The sequence below is a fragment of the Equus asinus genome, chromosome 5 (assembly GCF_041296235.1).
Source record: "Equus asinus isolate D_3611 breed Donkey chromosome 5, EquAss-T2T_v2, whole genome shotgun sequence".
NCBI classification, from domain to species: domain Eukaryota; kingdom Metazoa; phylum Chordata; class Mammalia; order Perissodactyla; family Equidae; genus Equus; species Equus asinus.
Genome location: NC_091794.1, coordinates 4956371 through 4977842, shown reverse-complemented (window position 1 = coordinate 4977842; position 21472 = coordinate 4956371). Strand labels below are relative to the sequence as shown.

The 21472-nt window shown below is 40.3% G+C and overlaps 2 protein-coding genes across 11 annotated transcripts in view; both read right to left on the bottom strand.

Annotated features, from left to right (window-relative positions):
* The window catches only part of CMSS1 (cms1 ribosomal small subunit homolog), a 362379-nt gene that overhangs the window by 4126 nt on the left and 336781 nt on the right, over window positions 1–21472 (bottom strand). For all 4 annotated transcript variants that reach the window (XM_014853302.3, XM_044771717.2, XM_070508622.1 and 1 more), the window contains exons 3-8: window positions 14492–14563; window positions 12627–12756; window positions 8565–8624; window positions 6774–6876; window positions 3750–3810; window positions 2962–3049 (exon numbers count right to left, since the gene is read on the bottom strand). In XM_014853302.3, the coding sequence (XP_014708788.2) occupies window positions 2962–3049; window positions 3750–3810; window positions 6774–6876; window positions 8565–8624; window positions 12627–12756; window positions 14492–14563 (514 nt within the window). The remainder of the gene's footprint in view (window positions 1–2961; window positions 3050–3749; window positions 3811–6773; window positions 6877–8564; window positions 8625–12626; window positions 12757–14491; window positions 14564–21472) is intronic.
* COL8A1 (collagen type VIII alpha 1 chain) overlaps window positions 14492–21472 on the bottom strand; it is a 494271-nt gene continuing 487290 nt past the window's right edge. For all 7 annotated transcript variants that reach the window (XM_070508614.1, XM_070508615.1, XM_070508618.1 and 4 more), the window contains one exon: window positions 14492–14563. The gene's annotated coding sequence lies outside the window, so the exon portion shown is untranslated. The remainder of the gene's footprint in view (window positions 14564–21472) is intronic.

Below are 21472 nucleotides of genomic sequence, written 5' to 3'. Positions count from 1 at the left end.
GGAAAAAAAATAAAATCTTTAAAAAAAAAAAGAAGAAAAAGAAAAAACAATTGTAAGTATGTGTGTTGATGGATGTTAACTAAACTTATTACAGTAATAATTTTGCAATATATACATGTATCATATCATTATGTTATATACCTTGAACTAATACAATTTTACATGTCAATTATATCTCAATAAAATAGAAAAAAAGCCCATATAAATTTATAATAGAATATTATATAGCTGTTAAAAATGAAAAATTAAAACTATTTTATGATAAGGAAAGTCTTCATGAGATATATAAAGTGGAAAAGATAGGTTATAAAGTTATGAAATACAGTATGGGCTCCTTATAAAAATAAACTATTGAAAGAGAATATATTCAGTATCAACTAACAAGAGATTATCTCTAAAGTGTCATTTTCTTTTCTGTTACCTTTTTGCATTTTTCAAAGGCTCTTATAGTCAGAAAATCCCCTTCATTATTAGATTAAAGCAATACTATACTGTCTATAATTGTACAGATCCCAATGTCATGGTATATCTTTCAACATCTGGAAATTCTCCTTAGTATATCATATATAAACATCTTAGGTCACAAACAACTACATAAAATAAGTTATATGCCATTTGTCTCGCTTTGTTAGATTTTCAGTTTTTAGCGTGCTCTTTAAACACTTTGTATGTAGTCTAACACTTGTGGTTAATGAGTATTAAACCATTTATCCAATCAGAATCAGAAGGAAAGTTATTTTCATTAGTATTATAAAAAATCAACGGCTCCTTAAATGATTTTTTTTACTCCTTAAATGAAATAAACTTTCATGTTTAGTTCTTACAACTTTGTAGAAATCTAATTTCAACAATCTGTACAGCCTGGTTTTCTCTCTCTCTTTCAAATACGGACAAGAGTGGCCCTCTTGCATGGGGGGGCCTGGTGACACACAAAAAGCCATCTGGATTCCAGCAGGGGAGAGGTGAATCTTGGGCTAAGAGCAGTGGGAGAGGCAGGGTCCCACCCTGGCCTCATGCTGCCCCGCCAATCTCTCCCAGCTCTGTGTCTCATAGATGGACCACAAGCACGTCTCATCCGGTGCTCTCCTATGTCCTCAACGCCCTCCAACGTCCAGAAGACAAAAATCCAAACCCCTTAGCTTACTGTTCAAGGTCCTCCCTCTGCAATCTGACTCCTTTCCAGTGGAATCATAGGCTACTACAGCCTACGAAGCCTCCAACCAAGAACGGTGATCTCCTTAATAAACACACTAACACTTACTGTGTTCTTCAGGCATGCCACTTATTGTGCTGAGCTCTTTATGGGCATTTTGTCTTTATAACAATCCTTTTGAGGGTGGTACTATTACTATCTCTGTGATTCAGATAAAGAAGCAGCTTGAGAAAGGTTAGGTAACTTGCCAAGGTCACAGGGCTGGTAAATTGCTGGAGCAGGGATTGGAACCCCCGGAGGTCTGAGTCCATCACAGGGGCTCTTCCTCTCCACGCTGCATTGCCTCCTTATCATCCACTCTAATTCATCACTCGTTTCTGCCTGACTTCTGATTCAGTCCTTCCCCCATTCCTGAATACTGTTCTCACATCTATTTTAATCCTGTCTGTTTTAATCCTCCCCATACTTCAAGACCAGTGAAAGACCCTTTCCTCTGAAAACCTTCTCTGCAGATTTAGCCACCACACCAATCTCTCCCTTGTTTCAACTCCTACAGGACTTAGAAGAGCACATTTGGCCCCTGGCTTTTACTGCCTCTTGGCTTCAATCTCATTCTATGTACATTTATCTCATTAACTGGATCAGGAGCTCCCTGAGGGGAAAGGCTATGGAACCAGCAAGGCCAACAGTGAGGGATCTCAGGAGGGCTACTTAACCCGTCGAGCTTCAGTTTTCTCTCACAAGAAATGAGAATGCTAGCCTGCAAGGATGCAGTGAGTACGAAAGAGGATGCAGTGAGTACTAAAGGAGGACGCTGTGAGTACTAAAGGAGGATGCTGTGAGTACTAAAGGAGACATGTAAGGGTATCTAACATAGCACTATGTACAAGCAGGAACTCAAAAAATATTTGTTTCCCTTCCTCGTCTGGGTCCACCAAGTTTGTCCCTTCCTTGTAATCATACAGCACTCTGTATACAGTGGGTTCATTTAACCCTGGATAGTTTTCATCTGGAGAGAAACATCAGTATTTTTAGCAGTCATCTGCCAGATGGCATTTGTCATCTCTACAGTGAGTTACTATATTGATGAACGCATTACTTTTACATGCATAAAAAATCCAGGAATAGTTCCAGACAGTTAGAAAACAAAGTTCAATTACTATATTAAATAACTAATTTGGAAATGAATAATGCAAGAAATCTTTAGTCTGTCTGGCAGGTAGAACAGGTAATAAGATCACTAGCAGGTTAGCAGGCTTTTAGGCTATTGGCTTTGAGAAAGTCAACACACTATAAAAATCCACCAGCACACGTTGTCTGGAATACTTTCTGGGTAAAGCACTAAAAGAGAAATGTATTCAAGAGAAATATTCTAAAATACCTGTATTTTGTCTACAGAAGCTGCATTTTTGTTTCAACATGTTTTATATATCAGCCCTTAACTGGAGTGGGAGTCTTGGGGAAACCAAGACTCAATCAAGTGAGAGGGAAATATTCAACACAGCCATCTCTACAAACTTCAGAGGTTGCAGATGAGTGGGATGAACTGTGAATCCACCAACCGGCTTAGAGTAATTGGAATTTGAATGTCTTTGGGTCGGCACACGTACTGCAGTTTGCCACAGTCCTTCCCATTCCCTATTGCACTATACCTGCCGCTGGCTTTAGAGGCTAAAGGCTGAGTTTCCAACTCCTGAATGAACACAGAGGTCTGGCTTCACACCATCACACAGCTGGCTTCCCAAGCTTGCCTGGAGGAAGAGCAAACTCCCAGCTCTGACCGGGAGGGTCACTGCCTCTTTCCCTACCTTGTTTAATGAGTTCTTTAATCCTCCCTGGAGTTCCGACACCCAAGTGCACGACACGCTTTTCCAGCATCTTTACCTGCTCCTGGACCTATTCCAAGATGGAAGAGAAGAGTCGTTAAAAAGTGCAACCATAGGCCAGTTTAGAGCACTTTATCTCAAAATTTAAAAAAGTGAAAAAGCAAATGGGGCTACCCTTGTTTAGGGTCAACTTCCAGGGCAAAGAAGGGTGACATCAAGATAAAAGTGCATGGGGCACGCCTGGTGGCACAGTGGTTAAGTTTGCGTGCTCTGCTTCGGCAGCCCAGGGCCCACCAGTTCAGATCCTGGGTGCGGACATGGCACTGATTATCAAGCCATTCTGTGGCAGGCGTCCCACATATAAAATAGAGGAAGATGGGCACAGATGTTAGCTCAGGGCCAATCTTCTTCAGCAAAAGGAGGACTGGCGGCTGATGTTAGCTCAGGACTGGTCTTACTCAGGGAAAAAAAAAAAGAAGAGCATCTCCCTAGAAAACTGGTAAATCTTCAAGGAATCCAGGGGTGAAATCTGAGCTTCTGTAGAGGAATCAGGGAGCATGGAGGAGTAGTGACTGTTGTGGGGGCAGGTGAGTATGCAGAGGCAGGGAAGGAAAGAAAACCAGATGGTTGCGAAGTATGTTATGTAAGGAGGTACCAGAGAAAACGCTTGCTAAGGAGATAAGGAGAAGAGGTTGAGGGGAAAGCTGAGGTCTTGGAGCGGCCCTCAAGGATCACTTACATCCCACCAGGCACCTCAGGCCTTGGCTTACCTTTATGTGTTTTGCAAATAACTTCATAACTTTACTGTCTCCTCTGAATGCTGTCATCGACCTAATGAATAGATTAATGCATAAGAAAACTCATTCATTCCAAGCCATGTTGACTACTTAAGTATTATGTCTTGATTTATTCAAAAGAATATGCGCATTTATGTGCATATATACATATATGCGAAACACTTCTGAGATTTTCAGGTTGGTTCATCTCTGGAATGAAAGTGGGGTGGCCTTCAATCAGGCACACAGCTGGGTTGGCTTCTCGCTCTCATATACCAGGTTAACTGTACTCAGGTTTCCTTGATTATTGAAACAGACAGATCTGCCCTTCACTTGTAACACGGAATTTCTGTATTTCAGGTTCCCAGCAGAGAATTCATCTTCAGACTCCGCAGTACAGATCTCATACAGAATTTGGTTGTGAGGAATATCTGGGAGCAGTGATATCAGCCTGTGCTCTGTGGGAGCCCGAGGGCATCTGCAAAGATCCATCTGTGGCTGCTGTGATGGGTGGGGAGGAGCTGACAGGTGGGAGCAGGGGCCTTCAGTCCTTCAATCAGAGCAGCCCCTCACTTTTATCTACTTTGCAGAGCGAGCTTTTCTGTAAAATTTTATATGTGGAAATGCTTTGGATACAAATAGGTATAAAATAACAATCTTTTAGTTGATGTTTGGAGACAGAATGAACATGGAAATACTGCTCAGGAATATTACTTTCCTTTATATATCATTACTTATTTTGAAAAATATTATTGACCAGTAGGAATATATAAGTTTGCAAAGCAGCGAACCATGTTACACAAGCTCTGTTGCGCTTGCTCTGCTTTACTTACACGCAAGCTTTCTCATGGCAGGGTTTACTAGGAAGACAACTTGGGGGACATATTTAACACAACACATGGTTCTCAAGAGAACAGACACTCTTACAAAGTTAGAAGTATTCAACATTATTCTTCGTGAATAGAGCTCATTGTGCGTGCACAAAAATCACCTTTTGCAAATCACTTAACCCTGACATGGATCATAGCATTGCTGGGGACACAGAAAAGCACTGAGAATTGGTAAATGAAGTGCGAATACACAGTGCTTTACGCTCCTCAGAAAGGCATTCGTGTACAGCAAAGCTCAAGTCAACTGGACAAATTGTTCTGAAGAAGCCGCCTCCAGGCCAACCTCTTGCCATTAGTGTTTGAATCTGAAATGAGCTCTGTGGCGGCAGTTTTTAAATCACGGAAAAGTCCATGTGAACTCCTGGTGATTTCAGAACCAGCAAGTACAGCTGCTCAGAAGCAGTCGGAGTCTTGAAGATCAATTATGTTTAGAGCAGAAATAGCTGAAAGGAACACTTTTGTTTGACTGGGACTGTGTGTGATACAATTGAATGTGTGTGCCTAGCGGGAAAAGGAGGGTTTGAAAGACTTGTAACAAAGCTTAACCACTACTTTTCTAAATTCATGATCAGATCAGTTCACGTAGAAAACAGACAGGACTAACTGCTGAGTGCCTGTATCTGCAACTCCGTCTGGCTGATGCAGTTCCTTTGTCTCAGGACTTGGTTTCTCCTTTGTTTGTCTCTGGCACAGGGTGTGGCCCCCCGGAGAGGCCGTGTCCCGGAAAATCCCATTTTCCTCCAATGGCTCTTCTCTGAAAGCTGAGTGTTTCTCTGACCCAGTGGAAGTCTTTGCGTTTGTTCTATAAAACTACAGCAAGTGAAAAGGTATGTGAAAGCACTTAGGAAAGCACTGACAAATTATCTTTAAAACATAATTTTTACACGTAAAGTTTTGGTCCATTCGGAATTTACCCTGGTATAAGAAGTGAGATATGGATCCAACTTTATTTTCCAGATGGCTACCCAGTTGTTCCAACAGCATTTATTAAGTAATCCATCGTTCCCTACCGACTGGTCACCTTCGCCATGTGCTTTATCTGCATATGTGTGTAGGTCTGTGTCTGAACTTTCAGTTCTGTCCCACTGGTCTGATCTGTCTGTCATGCGTGTGCCCGTCCCATACTGTTACTTATTGAGACTTCATAATGTGTTTTTGTTTTTGGAATCTGATATACCATAGGCATAGGATGCTCTCATTAGGATTCTTTTTTAGAATTTCCCTGGCTATTTTTTCTTCTGTATTTTCTCACATGAACTTAGAACTAGTTTATCTAGTTTAAAAACCAATTCTATTGGCGTTTCATTGGGAATCTGTGAAATCTGTACATTATCCAAGGTGGAACAGACATCTTCATGACACTGAGTCTTCCTATCCAGAAACACGGCGTGTGCCTTTGCTTGCTCGAGATCTTCTGCGTCCCTTGTGTAATATTTTCTTCACATGGGTTTTGGTAAGTTTACTCCTTGGTGCTCTATCTTTTCTTGTTATTCTTCTCTTGTTTTTTCCGGCTTTATCTCCCCAAATCTCCCCTGTACATAGTTGCATATCTTAGTTGCAGGTCCTTCTAGTTGTGCTGTTATTATTTTCAAGCAGACCTTTTCTACCAAGTGGTTATTGCTCGCGTGGTTTCCCCGCTTTCACCCTTGCTCTCTACAGTGCGTGTGCTCCACACAGCAGCCAAAGTGAGCCTTCAGATCATGTGACTCCCCTGCTCAAATCCTCCAGGGCATCCCATCACAGGGCCTCCTGGCTTACTACCCCCCTGCCTAGAAGGCTCTTCTTCCAGGTATCTGCTTTTCTTTCACCTTCACTTTGTTCAAGTCTCTGCTTCAATGTCATCTCCTTAGAGAAGCTTTCTGTGATCACCCTTTAAAAAGTAGCCCCTAGCCACTTCTATCCCTTTGCCAGGCTTTATTTTTTCTTACATAACTTACCACTACCTGACATTATAACGTATATTTATTTGTTTATTGTCTGTCTTCCTCACTGGAAAGTAAGTTCTATGCGGGAGGGGATTCTGTCTGTTTTGTCCATTGCTCCATCTCCAGCATATAGAACATTTCAGCTTGACACATATCAGTCACTCAGAAAACATTTACAAAATGGAATAGGTGAAGCTTCCAACCTAATGAGCTCTAGGGCTCGGATGGCAGAGCTGCAGATGATCAGCATCACGACAGACTTCTTCTCACTGTGGTTTTTCCGAAGTTTTACCCACTTAGGACAGACTGAAAAAAAGACCATAAAAAAATCACTCTAAATATAGCAAAATAGGGCCTTCAAACTCAAGCATTCTCCAATTACTTCTGTTTTTTTTTAAAGATTGGCACCTGAGCTAACAACTATTGCCTATCTTTTTTTTATTCTTATTTCTTTCTGCTTTTTTCTTCCCAAATCCCCCCAGTACATAGTTGCATATTTTAGTTGTGGGTCCTTCTAGTTGTCACATGTGGGATGCCGCCTCAGCATGGCCTGATGAGTGATGCCATGTTCATGCCCAGGATCCGAACCAGTGAAACCCTGGGCTGCCGAAGGAGAGCGTGTGAACCTAACCACTTGGCCATGGGGCCAGCCCCTCCAATTACTTCTTTGTTAGTGTTTAAAGAAAATAAAATATAACGGGCACTGTTTAGATTCTATTTTCTGGTAATTCTAGATATTAGATTAAAACAGAATATCACTAACTTACAAAACAAAACATATAATACATCAAGTAGCTATATGTGACTAGTTTTGGAAGAATACATTTTCAATATTTTAATTTATGTTAGATGCTTGAAGGCAATGTTGACTAAATAGGAAAAGAATTCTGATTTAATAATGTTAAATTTTAAAGGGACATCAACATAAGATATAAAATGGAAATGACATTTAAACAATAGCAAACACTTATTAGATATTGACATTGTGCTAAGCACTTTACATACATTCTCTTTATTAGCTCTCATAATCCAGTGCGGTTGATTCTGTTGTCACTTACATTTAAATTTACTGAATTTGAGGCTGAGAAAAGTTTAAGCACTCAAGTTAGGTGTCCTCAGAATTGCTTAGTTTGAAAGAAGAATGTTGAATCTTCATCTAAACTATTTCATTGTTGGCCACAAACAAATAACTACAATACAAGTAATCTAGTTGCTACTGGATACACACAACACATATTTAAAAAGATCAAGTTAGACTGACCACACAGTAGCCATGGTCTGAGTTCTGAACATGTGACCAGAATTTCAGAATCTCACAGCTGGAACAGATCACATAGTTCTACTTCCTTATCTCTCAGATGACAAAGTCAAGTCCCAGAGGGGTACTGAGTGACTGCTCCCACGGCAAACAACAAGTTAGGAGGGGACACTCATCTAGTAGTCAGAACACTGATTATTCTCTAGATTCCTAGACTAATATTTCTAATGTGTTATAAAACAAAAACGAGACCAAAACCCAATTCTCAAAGCCAGAGCAAAACAAGAAAAAAGTAAAAATTGCTATCAAGATGGACCTAAAGAAACCTTCATTTAAAATCCATGTAAGGTGGCAACTTTTGATTTTAAATGTAGTTTTATAAGTTTTTACTTTGAAGAGACAGACCTTATGCTTTAACGGAATAATGACAACTTGATGAATACTTTTTTTATTTTTAGTACTGTTTTTGAAGATTAACCCTGAGCTAACATCTGCTGCCAATCCTCCTCTTTTTGCTCAGGAAGATTGGCCCTGAGCTAACAGCCATGCCCAACTTCCTCTATTTCATATGTGAGACTCCTGCAACAGGATGGCTTGATAAGTGGTGCGTAGGTCCACACCCAGGATCCAAACTGGTGAACCCCGGGCTGCCGAAGCGGAACATGCGAACTTAACCGCTGTGCCACTGGGCCGGCCCCAAGGTGAATAGTTTTTTTAAAGATCAGAGTTTACTTACTTTCTTTTAGGTATGATGAAAGACTATGAGTCAAATCATTGGCCTTGAGGAAACAGGTATCTAGAAATATGAGAAACATACCTTGTAGAGAATTTTGCAAACACATACATAACAAAATAGATTAAACGTGAATTGTGCATTCTTGAACAAGGTTATAGAACCTTAGTGAATTAGGGGCTTATTATATATTTTAAAGTGTTGTCTAGTATTTAAAACAATAACAGCAGCAACAACAGTAAACTTTTAACTGTCCATAATTTCTTAGAGTCATAAAATAGAAGCTTGTTGTATCATTCAAAGGACTAATGAAGCATCTTTATTTTCAAATCCATGGAATAGGCAATATACAAAGGCAAAGCTGAAACAGCTAACAAATCCATGTGGAGAAGCTCCAACTCACTAGTCATCACAGAAGTTCAAATTAATATAACGATGAGATAACACTTTACACACGTTAGAATGGCAACTGTTTGAAAGATGTGTAATACCAAGTGTTGTCAAGAACGTAGGGTGATGGAAACTCTCGTGAACTGTGGGTGAAGGTGTTAAGTGGTCTAGCTACTTTGGAAAGTAGTAAAATTGAGATGTATACACCCTATGACCCCATGATAACATTACTGAGTAAATAATGGAAAGAAATTCGTATGTGGTCTCTAAAGAGACATACGCAAGTATATTTAACTTAGCATTATCTGTGATAGTGGGGAACTAGAAGCAACCTAAGTGTCCATATCTGAGAAAATGGATGAGCAATCTGTGGTCAAGGAAATCACAGGAATATTGTGTAGCATTTAGAAGCAAGAACTAGATGTATATACAGCCATATAGGCATGTCTTGAAAAAAGTGTTAAGTGAGGAAAGAAACAGAACGAGAGGTTCAGCGCATCATTTTGATAAACTGTAAAATAAAACTGTAAAACACACACAACAGGACATATTTTACAAGAATCCATACATCTTTAACAGTGTCTATGAACACATTAGAGTGAAGGCCTATGGGGAAAGGAAATCCGAGTGTGGATTGGGGAAGAGTGAGAATAACACATCACAACACAACACAACAACACAATAAAGACAATGTAAAGCACCAAAATAAAACATAGGGGCCGTCGTCAACCAGTGACGAACACGGTCCAGCAACTGTGGAGTATTACTAAGTCTGTACCTGAGATATATAAAAAAGCAACATCACATTTAGTGTCCTAATTCTTTCTACAAGAAAAAGTTTGCCTATAAACACAGCAGAGCGCTAGGGAGTAAACTATTACTAAATTAAATGAAATTCATACTGTGACCCAGAATATATAACTCACATATGTGAGTAACTTCAAAGCTGTTGCTTCCTGTACTGTTGTAGAGCCTTTGATGGTCTTTAAAACGGTAAGTTCCCAAGCCTAGAGATGATCAGACTCACCTGGAGAGCTATACAAAAGACATGGGTTCCTGGGATGGTCTCTCTTTTGTGTGATGAGCCAGAATTCCTTGGGGGTGGGCCTGGGAACCTGCCTTTTAAGTTCCTGGGTGGCTCAGCTGCAGCTGGCCTGCAGGCACTTAGCACTGACCTGACCCCCTGCAGCTCTCAGGAGGACGGCTGAGTTGGCTCCAGGCAACTGCTCAAAACTCTATGAAGTGCCCATGTGTAGGACATTAACAATGTACAGTGCGCAATATTAACTGAAAAGGCATGTTCCTGCCCTACAGACACAAACAACCTCAAATGGAAACCAAGTTAGACACTCGGCAAACTAATTAGGAACAATATTTTATTATGTACAGTTGTCCCTTGCTGTCCACTGGGGATTGGCCCCAGGACTTCCCTGGATACCGAAATCTGCGGAAGCTGAAGTTCCTGGCATAATATGGTGTAGTGCTTGCATATAACCTATACACATCCTCCTGTACACTTTAAATCCTCTCTAGATTACTTATAATACTAATACAATGAAAGTGCTATGTAAATAGTCACTGTACTGTATCCTTTAGGGAATAATGACAAGAAAAAACTCTGTACATGTTCAGTACAGATGCAACCATCCTAGGCCTTTCAATTGGTGGTTAGTTGAATCTGCACATGCAGAAGCAGTGCATTCAGAGGGCTCTCTGTATCTACCTTCTATTTACGACCCTTGCCGTGCCTCTTCCAAACAACCCACAGCATGTGCCTCCTCTCACCTACCAGACTTCCTCTCTGTCCTTGGTTTCATCAGTGCACTGACGCGCCTTTTCTCTAAAACCTTACTACGATTCCTTTGTTCACTGTCTCGGAATGGCCCAATTTCTTACGTGAGAAAGAAAACCTGTTCTTGTTGGCTGTAACAGTATTTTTAACATTTTTCTTGCCCCTTAAACCAGCCCATGACCATACATTCTTGTCTAATTGTACTACTGAGCTCTAAGACAGCCTAGTAATAATATAATGTAAACTCATGATGGAACTCAAACCACCCCTTCAAGGTTCCTTCTGACCTTTGACTCTATCATTCTAGTGAATTAAGGGTGATGATGTTCTGTGAGGTGACAGAGTAGCAATGGTCTTGTTATCACACAAGTTCTTCCAAAGCTGAAGGTATAACAAAGAACGAGGAGGGAAAATTGACCATTGAGTCACAGTAGAACCAAACTTCAGTTAGACCTTGGAAAGAGGCTTCGTTACAACACTTGGTTCCTGAGATGGAACAGTCAGGACCCAGCTCTCCTGCAGAGGAACTGCTGTGCTGAGGAGAGTGTTCTGACTGCTGCTGGAGCCGTCTGCGCTCAGGGAGTCGGACACTCCAGACCTCGCTCATATGGACACGCATGCCTTCAATTCCCTAAGGGGTAGTCCTTTTGGAAAAGAAACAGGGGCACTCATGTCTCCAAGCCAACAAGCATTTTTTTTTTTTTTTTTAAAGCATATCACAAAGGAATTATAAAAATCCAGGGAATGGACTGTTTTTCAGCTTCTCAAGCCTCTAGAAAGCATAAAGCAGTAATGGAAAAAGGAAATCAAGCTACCCTTGACTTTTTCAACAGCAGTGTCAGATATCCCTCATAGTCTATAAATAGCTCAGCGGAGGCAGTGGTACCCACACTATTTTGTGGTTTGATTTTTTGACAGCTTTTCTTCAATCTCTGCCAAAAAGAGTTACAGGATGTATCACAATCTTGAAATTAATTAAAATTCATTGCTTTAAGAATTTTGCAGTATCTTTTAACTTAATTATAAATACCCTAAGGCAGTAGATCTCAAATAATAGTAGGCTTAAGAATCATCTGGGGTGAGGTGTTAGCCTTTCTAAAAATGCAGAATTTCATCTTTTTTTTTTTTGTGAGGAAGATTGTCCCTGAGCTAACATCTGTGCCAATCTACCTCTATTTTGTATGTGGGATGCCGCCACAGCTTGCTTGATGAGTGGTTTGTAGGTCTGTGCCCGGGATCTGACAACGAACCCCAGGCTGCCAAAGTGGAGCGCACGAACTTAACTGCTGGGTTACCAGGTTGGCCCCTCGTCCATATTTTTAGATAGTTCACTTGAAAAAATCTGGCCTGGGACCCAAAACACTATCCTAAAAACAAAACCATAATCAGAAATCCATGACAAGAACAACAACAAAGCTAAGCTGTGGATCAAAGCTCACGTCCTTGTCTGTAAAGGATGAGTAAATTAATATTCCATATCTATACTTAAAATGTGAGCTTTATCTTTATTTTTATCTAATTTCTATCCTCATTAGGATTCTTACTCCTTGAAGAATCTGCTAAAAAAAATGCACATCCAACAATTAGCTTTTTGAATAAAAAATATAATTACAAATCTTTCTATTAGATTGAACAAATACCATTTAGCATCTTAAAAAAAAAAAAATCAACCAAGAGTTAAAACTATTAGGTTGAGGAAAGAAGTATTAGCACATGGAGAATATATTAATTTTCTGGCTGAGAGACCCAGCCTTGCACACAGGAGAGCAGAGATGAACCTGTGCTGCTCCTCGTCATCGGGACAATGGCCGGCAGTTAACAGTGGGTCCTGCTGGACGACTAAGCTCAGAACAGTATGGAAAAAAGAAAGAGCCTGGCTGCACCTGGGAGGTTGAGCTCTTCTAACTCAATCACCGCACGACGGCTGCTGTAATAGTCCTGCATCAGCTTCTGCAGGTCTTCAGGGGTCCCCGGTTTTGGCTCTGATTTTGCAAGAACGTCAGTAATTTTCTTCTAAGACATAAGAAAGAAGAAAAAAAATGGGAGGATAGATTTTAGAATGGCATTTGGCTTAGGACAGGCTGATTCCTCTGGCATTTAAACTGCACACAGATTTGGTGACAGCTGAGTGTGAACGTAGAGTTCTACCAAATACACTTCAGAGAACTTAATAGGTAAGTTGGGCATTCCTGCTTTGAAAAATAAACGGATGATCTAAAAGTCTCCTTGTAACTCTTGGGAGAACTGAAATTTTTGCAGGAGTCTCTGCAATAAGGCATTATTTACTATTACAAGCCAAGAAGTCTTGTTGCTGTAAAAATCTCTCTTTAAGCCTTAGACAATTTGTATTCCTGGGAGAGTAGAATTCTGAGACTTTCTTGCCTAATTTGGTTTTGAAGGCACTGAGTCTCAGTTTGGATTTCTGGGATTACAGTAAAAGCCACAGGAGTAATCTGAGCAGAGGAGCTCACTGAAAGCGGACTTTAGACCCTCAATTCTCAACTCTTGGGAGAGAGAGTCTTGAAGGGGCCCTATGGAAAGCAGAACAGGAAACACTTTAGGACATCTATTTTAATTTGGATTCATTTGTGTAGCATTTACTGAATGCCTGTAATGTACTAGGAATACACAATCATTCATTTAATTTTCATCATAAACTTCCCTTCTTATTTCCTTCTAATGTTTCACCAAAGATCCAGAAAAAGCCCTTCCCTGTCCTGCTCTGGTCCCGCAGCTTTTCTCCCTCCTTCCACAATATCTTCCTTTCTATACCACTGCCAAGAACGTTCAAGTTCTGTCAAATGAATTAAATTTTAAAAATATGTCATCAGTGGGCACATTTTAGCATGACCTCAGCCAAGGCTAAACTATCTAGCTGGAGTTCTGACCTTGAGCCACCAAGAACTTAACACTCTTGAAGGCCATTAGCATACAAACTATCAAAGAGAAGTCAAAGTCACTTCTTTAAGGACTTGCCAAACCTCAGCCAACTTGGCATCTCCCATCTTCCTATTTGGCCATTTGTGAGCAAAGAAAACATATGCACACACACTGAGTTTTCTAAAAGCTTGCTGTTAAGTAACGGGTTTGAGTCCATCTTCTTTCCTCCAATCCCAATCATATTTCCTCTGCAGACTTCAGCAGCAGACCCTTCTTGGCAGGGAGAGAATCACACTGCTGTTTTCACAACTGTGGTGGAAGGTCAAAGCTTACCACGCTCTCTCCATGGCTGAGCCACAAGAAAGCCTGTATAGGACCAACAGTCTTCCACATGCTCCCAGGCAAGTTAAAACGCAAGGGGAGCCTTTTCCTCTAAATTAGGGTTCCGAATTAGAGTTAGAAATGCCTTATACTGCCTTCATTTGCTTATTATTCTCTTTTTATTAATACTCTAAGATAAAAAGTTAAAAATTGAAAGAAAAGAAGGTGGGTGAATCTCTTTCCCTGGGAGAGGGGTCAGAAGGTAGGACAGCTCTGGGTGCTTCTAGAATTAGAAACTCATGTCTGACTTTTAAACACAGTGAAAACACCGGGTGGGAAGGAAGATATTTGGTGCTCCACAAGATTGAAATGGGAATCCGAAGAATTTACTTTCAGATCTTAGGAAAGTCACCAGACCTCACTGAATCTTAGAATTTCCGCATCCCTAAAGCGGAGATTACAACAATCGCCTCATCAAAGTACACTGTACCAAAATGTGATGGAAGCCACGTGGGGCCCCAGCATTGCAAGAAATTATCAATATTACCTTTCTCCTCTTCCTGGTCTTGGTAGCATCTTCTTTTGTTTCCCTTGGTTGTATTAAGAAACATTCTTTAGGCTATAAAGAAATACAAATGAGGAAATTCATGTCAGCATGACGAAGTGTCAACCAATGGGATGAATCCCAAAGTGCCTGATGCCAGGCATGGATCGTCAGAGTACCTTGGTGATTTTCTGCAGACAGAGAGGTGCTGGAAGAGCCACTGTGGGCTGTCAGAAGGGGCTGGGCTAAGGAAATTTGAGAAAATCAGAAAGTGTAAAGGACTAAGGACTGGAAAATCTCTGAATAAAGGTCAAAATGTGTAGTGAGTGTATATACATGTTTGGGATGGTGGTATAGGGTATTAAAGATGGAAGACAGTGGCCAGGTTTGTAAAATCCAGGGAGAAATAGATGTGATTAAACCTAGGATGTGGTAAGAAAGTCTTTGACCAGTGGGGTTGGCATCTTGCATGAACTAGCAATGTGTGAGCCTGTATTTCCAACTCATTGGTTTATTATTTTGTTTATCATTTTGTTATCTACTCCTTTCCTCTTCTGAATAAACACAGAAAATTTGAAGTAGGATATATTTACTTATATATTTATAAAAGCAGCTGCGTCAAATGCCTTATCTATTAGTGACTACAAAATGACTGTTTCTACCGATGGTCTGGCAAGCCTCGGCACCACGGCATCCTGAATTATTGATTTTGCCTGTTGCATTGACTCCTGACTGCCCTATACAGTTTAGTGCTAATTTATTTTTCTTTTTATGAGGAAGACTGGCCCTGAGTGAACATCTGTTGCCAAGCCTCTACTTTTTGCTTGAGGAAGACTGTCCCTGAGCTAACATCTGTGCCAATCTTCCTCTATTTTCTATGTGGGATCCCACCACACCAGGGCTTGATGAGTGGTGTATACGTCCACACCCAGGATCTGAACCCATGAACCCTGGGCCACTGGAGTGGAGCACACTAACTTAACCACTATGCCACTGGACCAGCCCCAGTTTAGTGCTATTTTTACCCTGAGGTTTTTTTTTTTAATGTAGAAAAACAGGAAATTTGGACTAAGACCTTGATTTATAAACTAGAATGCCTTAGATTCCATATTTATTAATCATAAGTAGGAATATAAAATGTTTCCTGTACTGGATCTTTTATGCAACATTTTCAAACAAGTTGCCAAGTAAGATACAAAATGTAAGTGAAAACTTATTCTGAGTTTTTCCTCAAGTTTCCAATCCAACTAGAGGGTACTTAGTTTAAGCTGGTAAGCTACTAACTAAAGCAATCTTGTCTTCACTGGCTCTGTTTAAAATGATTACAGACGAAGCTTTCTATTAAAGTTTGCAGACAGCCTGCAGATTAAGAATGCCTATGGCCTGAAGCCAGAGAGAGAGATACAATGCTACATAATTTCTTCAAGACTTGGGGCCAGGACCAGCAGTTTCTAGACTCTGTTTCAGTTAGTAGAGAACTAGATTCAAAAGACTCAAGATTAAAGTCACATGGGAATCTTGAAATTTTAACTTCTTCTCAGTTAAAATAAAAAACCTGTGAGGAGCAACTGCATCACAGCTAAAGAAAGGAAAGATATTACACCCTCTCTTATTTAGAAAGTAAGCTGTCTTGTGGATGCAGACACATGCCAATCTGATGGTGGTACATGCCAATTAGAAACTGGGCCAAGGCCACTAATATGTTACAGAAGCTGCCAGATGGTCATAAGAGTCCAATTACAGACCAGGCCAACATTCAGCTCATGTTCCTAAGGGAAAGAAAGGCCTGGATACAATTAGTAGACCCCTCAAAGCATCCTGTAGTATCTTGTCACTGGGATCAGGGCTTTTGGGAAGCAGTGGTAGAAACCTGTTCCATTTTCTTATTTAGCAAATAGAGGTGCTCTCCAAGAGTATGCTCAACACACTGGGTTGTATTTATGATAGGTTGACCAAGCCATTAACTCACACACGACATAAATTAAATCTGGAAATGAGCTCAGTTATAAGGATATGAACTCTCCAATTCTGGAAGAACAAATAAAAACGTAACTCTGAATCACGCATAGCAAAAAAGAAATATGCTCGATGAACTGCTGTTGTCAAGATATTGCACTAGGTTTAAATGTTAGGGTCAAATTCTGAGATCATTCTAAAGAAAATGCAGTACAATATTTGTTTTCTGGCAACAGTCACCTTAGCTGGTGGAGAGAGGGTGCTAATGAAGAAGCCAAGTTTATGGGTTCATTTTCCATGGAGGTGAGATGACTCTATGAATCCAAACCCACAGTATTGAAAATTCCTAAACTTTGCTCACTGCCTTATTAATGCTGATGTTTAGCCTCAGAGAGACTAGGGAAGACAAGGAAGACCCTGGCTAGGCCAACTAAACATTTCTGGAAACCAATTTCAACACTGTCTGTCTGACAGTTGGTAATGTAATTTCTTCAGGTAACGATTTTAAATATGCACCCTAAATATGCAATTTAAATATGTAGAAGAATCACATTTCCCAAAAAAATATATGAAAAAAATTAAACTTTTTAAGTGAAGCAATTTGGGCATGTTCTCAATTCCTTAAAGAGTCAAAAATTATATCCTTTAATCACGATTCTGTTGGTTAAACATGGCAAATCAACCTCAAAATGCCACTAAAGTGAAAATAAAGGAAAGTGAAGAGGTACAAATCTATAAGGACCAAGAAACCAAGAGGAGGAACAACAGCAGTGGAGAGATTTCAACAACTTTTTGGAAAATGGAAAGTGGCTGAAACTGGATGGAAGTGATTTAGCAGAGAGCGAAAGCCACCCCTGGGTTTCTGGAGAGGTGGAGGCGAACAATAAGTGAGTCTGTTGACCTGCTGGACTGGGAAAATGTTCAGTAGTTGGAGGTGCAAGGTATGACAGAGAGTGAAGGACATAAAAGAAAGGCTGTTGACAGTTTATATTTAGAATCCTTAGCCTCCCTCCCACCTCCCACCAGGCCGTATCTCCTGCCCAGGCAGCCAAGCAACTTTCCTGTTACTGTCTCCTCTCATCTTGCTCTGCCTGGCAGCACACTGGGGGTTTATTCTCCAGAGAGAAGAGGACCAAGAAGTCTTGTACCAGGCAGAGGTGGAGATTCACTTCCTTTTCTTGTCCCTGTTTCAGGATGTCTCCAGCCAGGCTTCTAGACAGGAGACTACTGAATTCTTCTCTGGAAAAATGAACAGCCTAAGGGAAATGCCACAAGGGAGTGACATTTGGGGGTTCACAGTAAAAATGCAGCTTCCTATCCTATCCCTCTACCATAAAGTCCACTAATCAACAAAAATTTTGCATCAACTTTTTAGAGTCTCTCTCTTTAACATGAATAGACAGCTCAGGTTCATCAGATGTCTAAGGAAAGTCTGCAGCACAAGAGCAACTAAACAAGAACAGAACCCTGAAGACAGAGGGAGAGCACTTCAAAGCCATTATAATTAATATTCTCAGAGAGATAATGGAAGAATTTGCAGCCATGAAACAAGAACAGGATACTACATACCAAAGGAACAACCAGAAAACATTTAAACATTGAAACAAATATGAAAGCTGGAATAAAAATGTTGGAGGAAGTCTTAAAGATAAAGTAGAGGAAATCTCCCAGAAAGATAAAAAATGGTAAGGAAATTAGAGAATCAGCCCAAGAGATGTGACATTACAATAAAAGGTATTACAGAAAAGGAGGTTATATAAAACAATGGGGAAGGAGTGATCAAAGAAACATACAAGAAAAACTTTCTAGGACCAAAGGAAATTTTCCAGAACATGAAAGCCCAGATTGAAAGCCCATTATGAATATAGTACAATGAATAAGAGAAATACCCACACCAACGAGCATCACTGTGAAATTTCAGAACATCATGGACAAACAAAAGATGCTAAAAACTTCCCCAAAGAAAAACAATAACATACAAAATACAAAAGGTCAGGAAAAAAATGGTGTCAGACCTTGCAACAGCAAGAACGGATGCTAGAACTCAATGGGACAATGCCTTCAGAAGTATGAGGAAAGCTTATTAGCAAATTAGACTTTTATACCCAGCCAAACTATCAATCAAGTCAAGAGTAAAATAAAGACATTCTCAGATATTCAAGGTCTCAAAAAATTTACTTCCTACCCACAGTTACTGTATTACAGCAAAATAAAGGGCTAAACCAAGACAGAGGAAGATATGGGACACAGCAAACAGGGAGACTAACCCAGGAGAACGGTGAAGGGGCAGTAAAGAGAAGACTCAGTTGCTCAGCAGGCCTAGAAAATAACCAGTTCAGAGTGGACTGGACTACGGAAGTCTGCAGGAAAGAACAGAAGTGACCTCTTTGAGCATATGCAAATGTTATTCATGAGCATGTGGAAGAGATGCTGGAACATGCGGAAACAATTAACAACATGAACACAGCAAGCTAGGCAAATGAAGAAATGAGGTAATTATTAATGCCATGAAAATAAAGAGATGTATAAGAAAAGAGGAATAATTATAGCTTCCTTTTTTCTCAGCAATGAACAGTATTTCCGTGATCATAATAATGAGGTAGTGACAACTATGTTAACCAAACTGTGATACTGTGTTGGCAGGGCACGTAGCAGTTGGAGAAGGAATGAGAGTACACAGCAGAGCTCTGTCCTCATGTGCTACCTAAGGAAGTTAACAGGTCATGTCAGAAACTGATAAATCAAGAAGCAGCAGTCTAAACTATCAGGTAGCAAAGGAGAAAAGCAGCTAAAAGCTGAGAGTAGCTTCCCTAGGATAGGAGTAGGGAAGGGGGACTGCTGCTTTCATTAAAAACCTTTAATAGTGTTTGATTATTACTTTGATAATAAAAAAATTAAATTGCCATTATTAACAAAAATTTAAACTGCCATTTTTTAAAATGTTCATTGTAAGAATAAAAATTTTAAATTGGCTTTTTTGTTTCTTTTGGGTTTTGTTAAAAGTTATTCAATATACTCCTACCAAAACGTCTGAAATTAAAAAGAGTGATAACCCCAAGTGTTGACAAAGATATAAAGCAACCAAAATGCTCATGCACTGATGGTGGGAGTGCAAAAATGGAACAATCATTTTGGAAAAGTCTAGCAGTTTTTATAAAACTAAGCATGACCAGCAATTCCATTCCAATGCATTTACTCAAGAGAAATAAAAATACATATTCACAAAAATACCTGTATATGAATGTTCATGGCAGATTTATTCGTAATAGCCCTATACAGGGAACAGCCCCAGGTAGCCATTAATAGAAGAATGAATAAATGAAGTGTGGTATATTAGTAAAATTGAATATTATTCAGCGTTATGGACTGAATTGTGCCCCTGCCCCAAATTCATATGTGAAGCCCAACCCCCATGTGACTATATTTGGAGATAGGGTGTCCTCATGTGAGGAGGAAGAGACACCAAGGATGCACACACACAGAGGAAAGAGCCTGTGAGCACACAGCAAGACGGTGGCCATCTGCCAGCCAAGGAGAGAGGCCTGAGGAGAAACCAAAGGTGTGGACACCTTCTTCTTGGTCTTCCAGCCTCCAGAACTGTCAGAAATAAATTTCTGTTGCTTAAGCCCCCCAGTCTGTGGTATTTTGTTAAGGCGGCCCAGCAGACTAACACATTCAGTAATAAAAAAAAATGAACCACTATAATCAACATGGATGAATCTAAATAACATTGTGCTGAATAAGTAGCCTTGAACTAAAAGGGCATATCCTGTGTGATTTCATTTACATGGAACTAATTTTGTGGGGCAAAACTAACTTTGGGGGGAAAAAAATCAGAACAGTGGTTGCCTCTGGGGCAAGGAATTTGGAATGGTGATTGAGTGGGAGGTGGTATGAAAGGATTCTGGGGGCTGGCCCGGTGGCGCAGTGGTTGAGTTTGCACGTTCTGCTTCTTGGCGGCCCGGAGTTTGCCGGTTCGGATCCCGGGTGAGGACGTGGCGCCGCTTGGCAAGAGCCATGCTGTGGTGGGCATCCCATGTACAGGGTGGGGGAGGATGGGCATGGATGTTGGCTCGGGGCCGGTCTTCCTTGGCAAACGGGGTGACAGTAATGTTCCTTATCCTGTAGGGGTTTGCGTTACAGACTGTAGGAATTTGTCAAAACTTATTGAATGGTTCATTTGACATTTGCACATTTTATTGTGTGTTAACTTTACTTCAAAAGGAAAAAAATATCTTTAAAATAAATATTAAACTTTTGTTAATGATATGCATGCTGAAGTGTCTAAGGGGAGTGTACTGATTTTGCCAATTACTTTGAAATATCTCAAAAATAAGGTGATTGATGGACGGATAGTGTGTCTGAACACACTGTTCATAAAATTTTGGACTTTGAGGACACTGAGGGTTAAGGCTTGCAGAAAGTGAGGAAAATCTTACTGGAAACCGGAGGAAAGGGAATCTTTGTTGTGTAGTGGTGGAAAGTTTAGCAATACTATTGTCTGCAGTTACGTGGAAAGCAGAAAATGTGTCTAATACTATAGGTAACCTAGCGAAGGAGATTTTCAAATAGTGTTGAAGGTGTTACCTGATTTCTTCTTGTGGCTTATAGTAAAATGCAAAAGCAGGGCGTTAAATTGAGAGCAAGACTGCAGAGAAGTCAAGGGTATGATGAAGACCTCAGAAACAACAAGGGTGGTGCCCAGTGTACTCTTCAGTCATATAAGAGCTCTTTAAAGAAATTAAAGGTGTGCTGCACAGATTCTTTCAAACATGCCCTGAGGAAGCTTAAGGGGTATTGTCCCTCCATTGTCTCAGCAGGGGCCCAAGGCAGAGAAGGTTTATGTGGAAAAGATTTGTAGGTGTGACTTCCGCCTAATGGAATGAACCCCCAGAAGAATCACAGGAGATCCATAAAATTCTTGAAGGAACTATATATTCAGAAACACCTCTAGTTTGGGCTGAGAGGGTCAGAAATGGAATAAAATGAGGGGAGGCCTTTGAACTCTCAGAGTTCTACTGTCAAGAT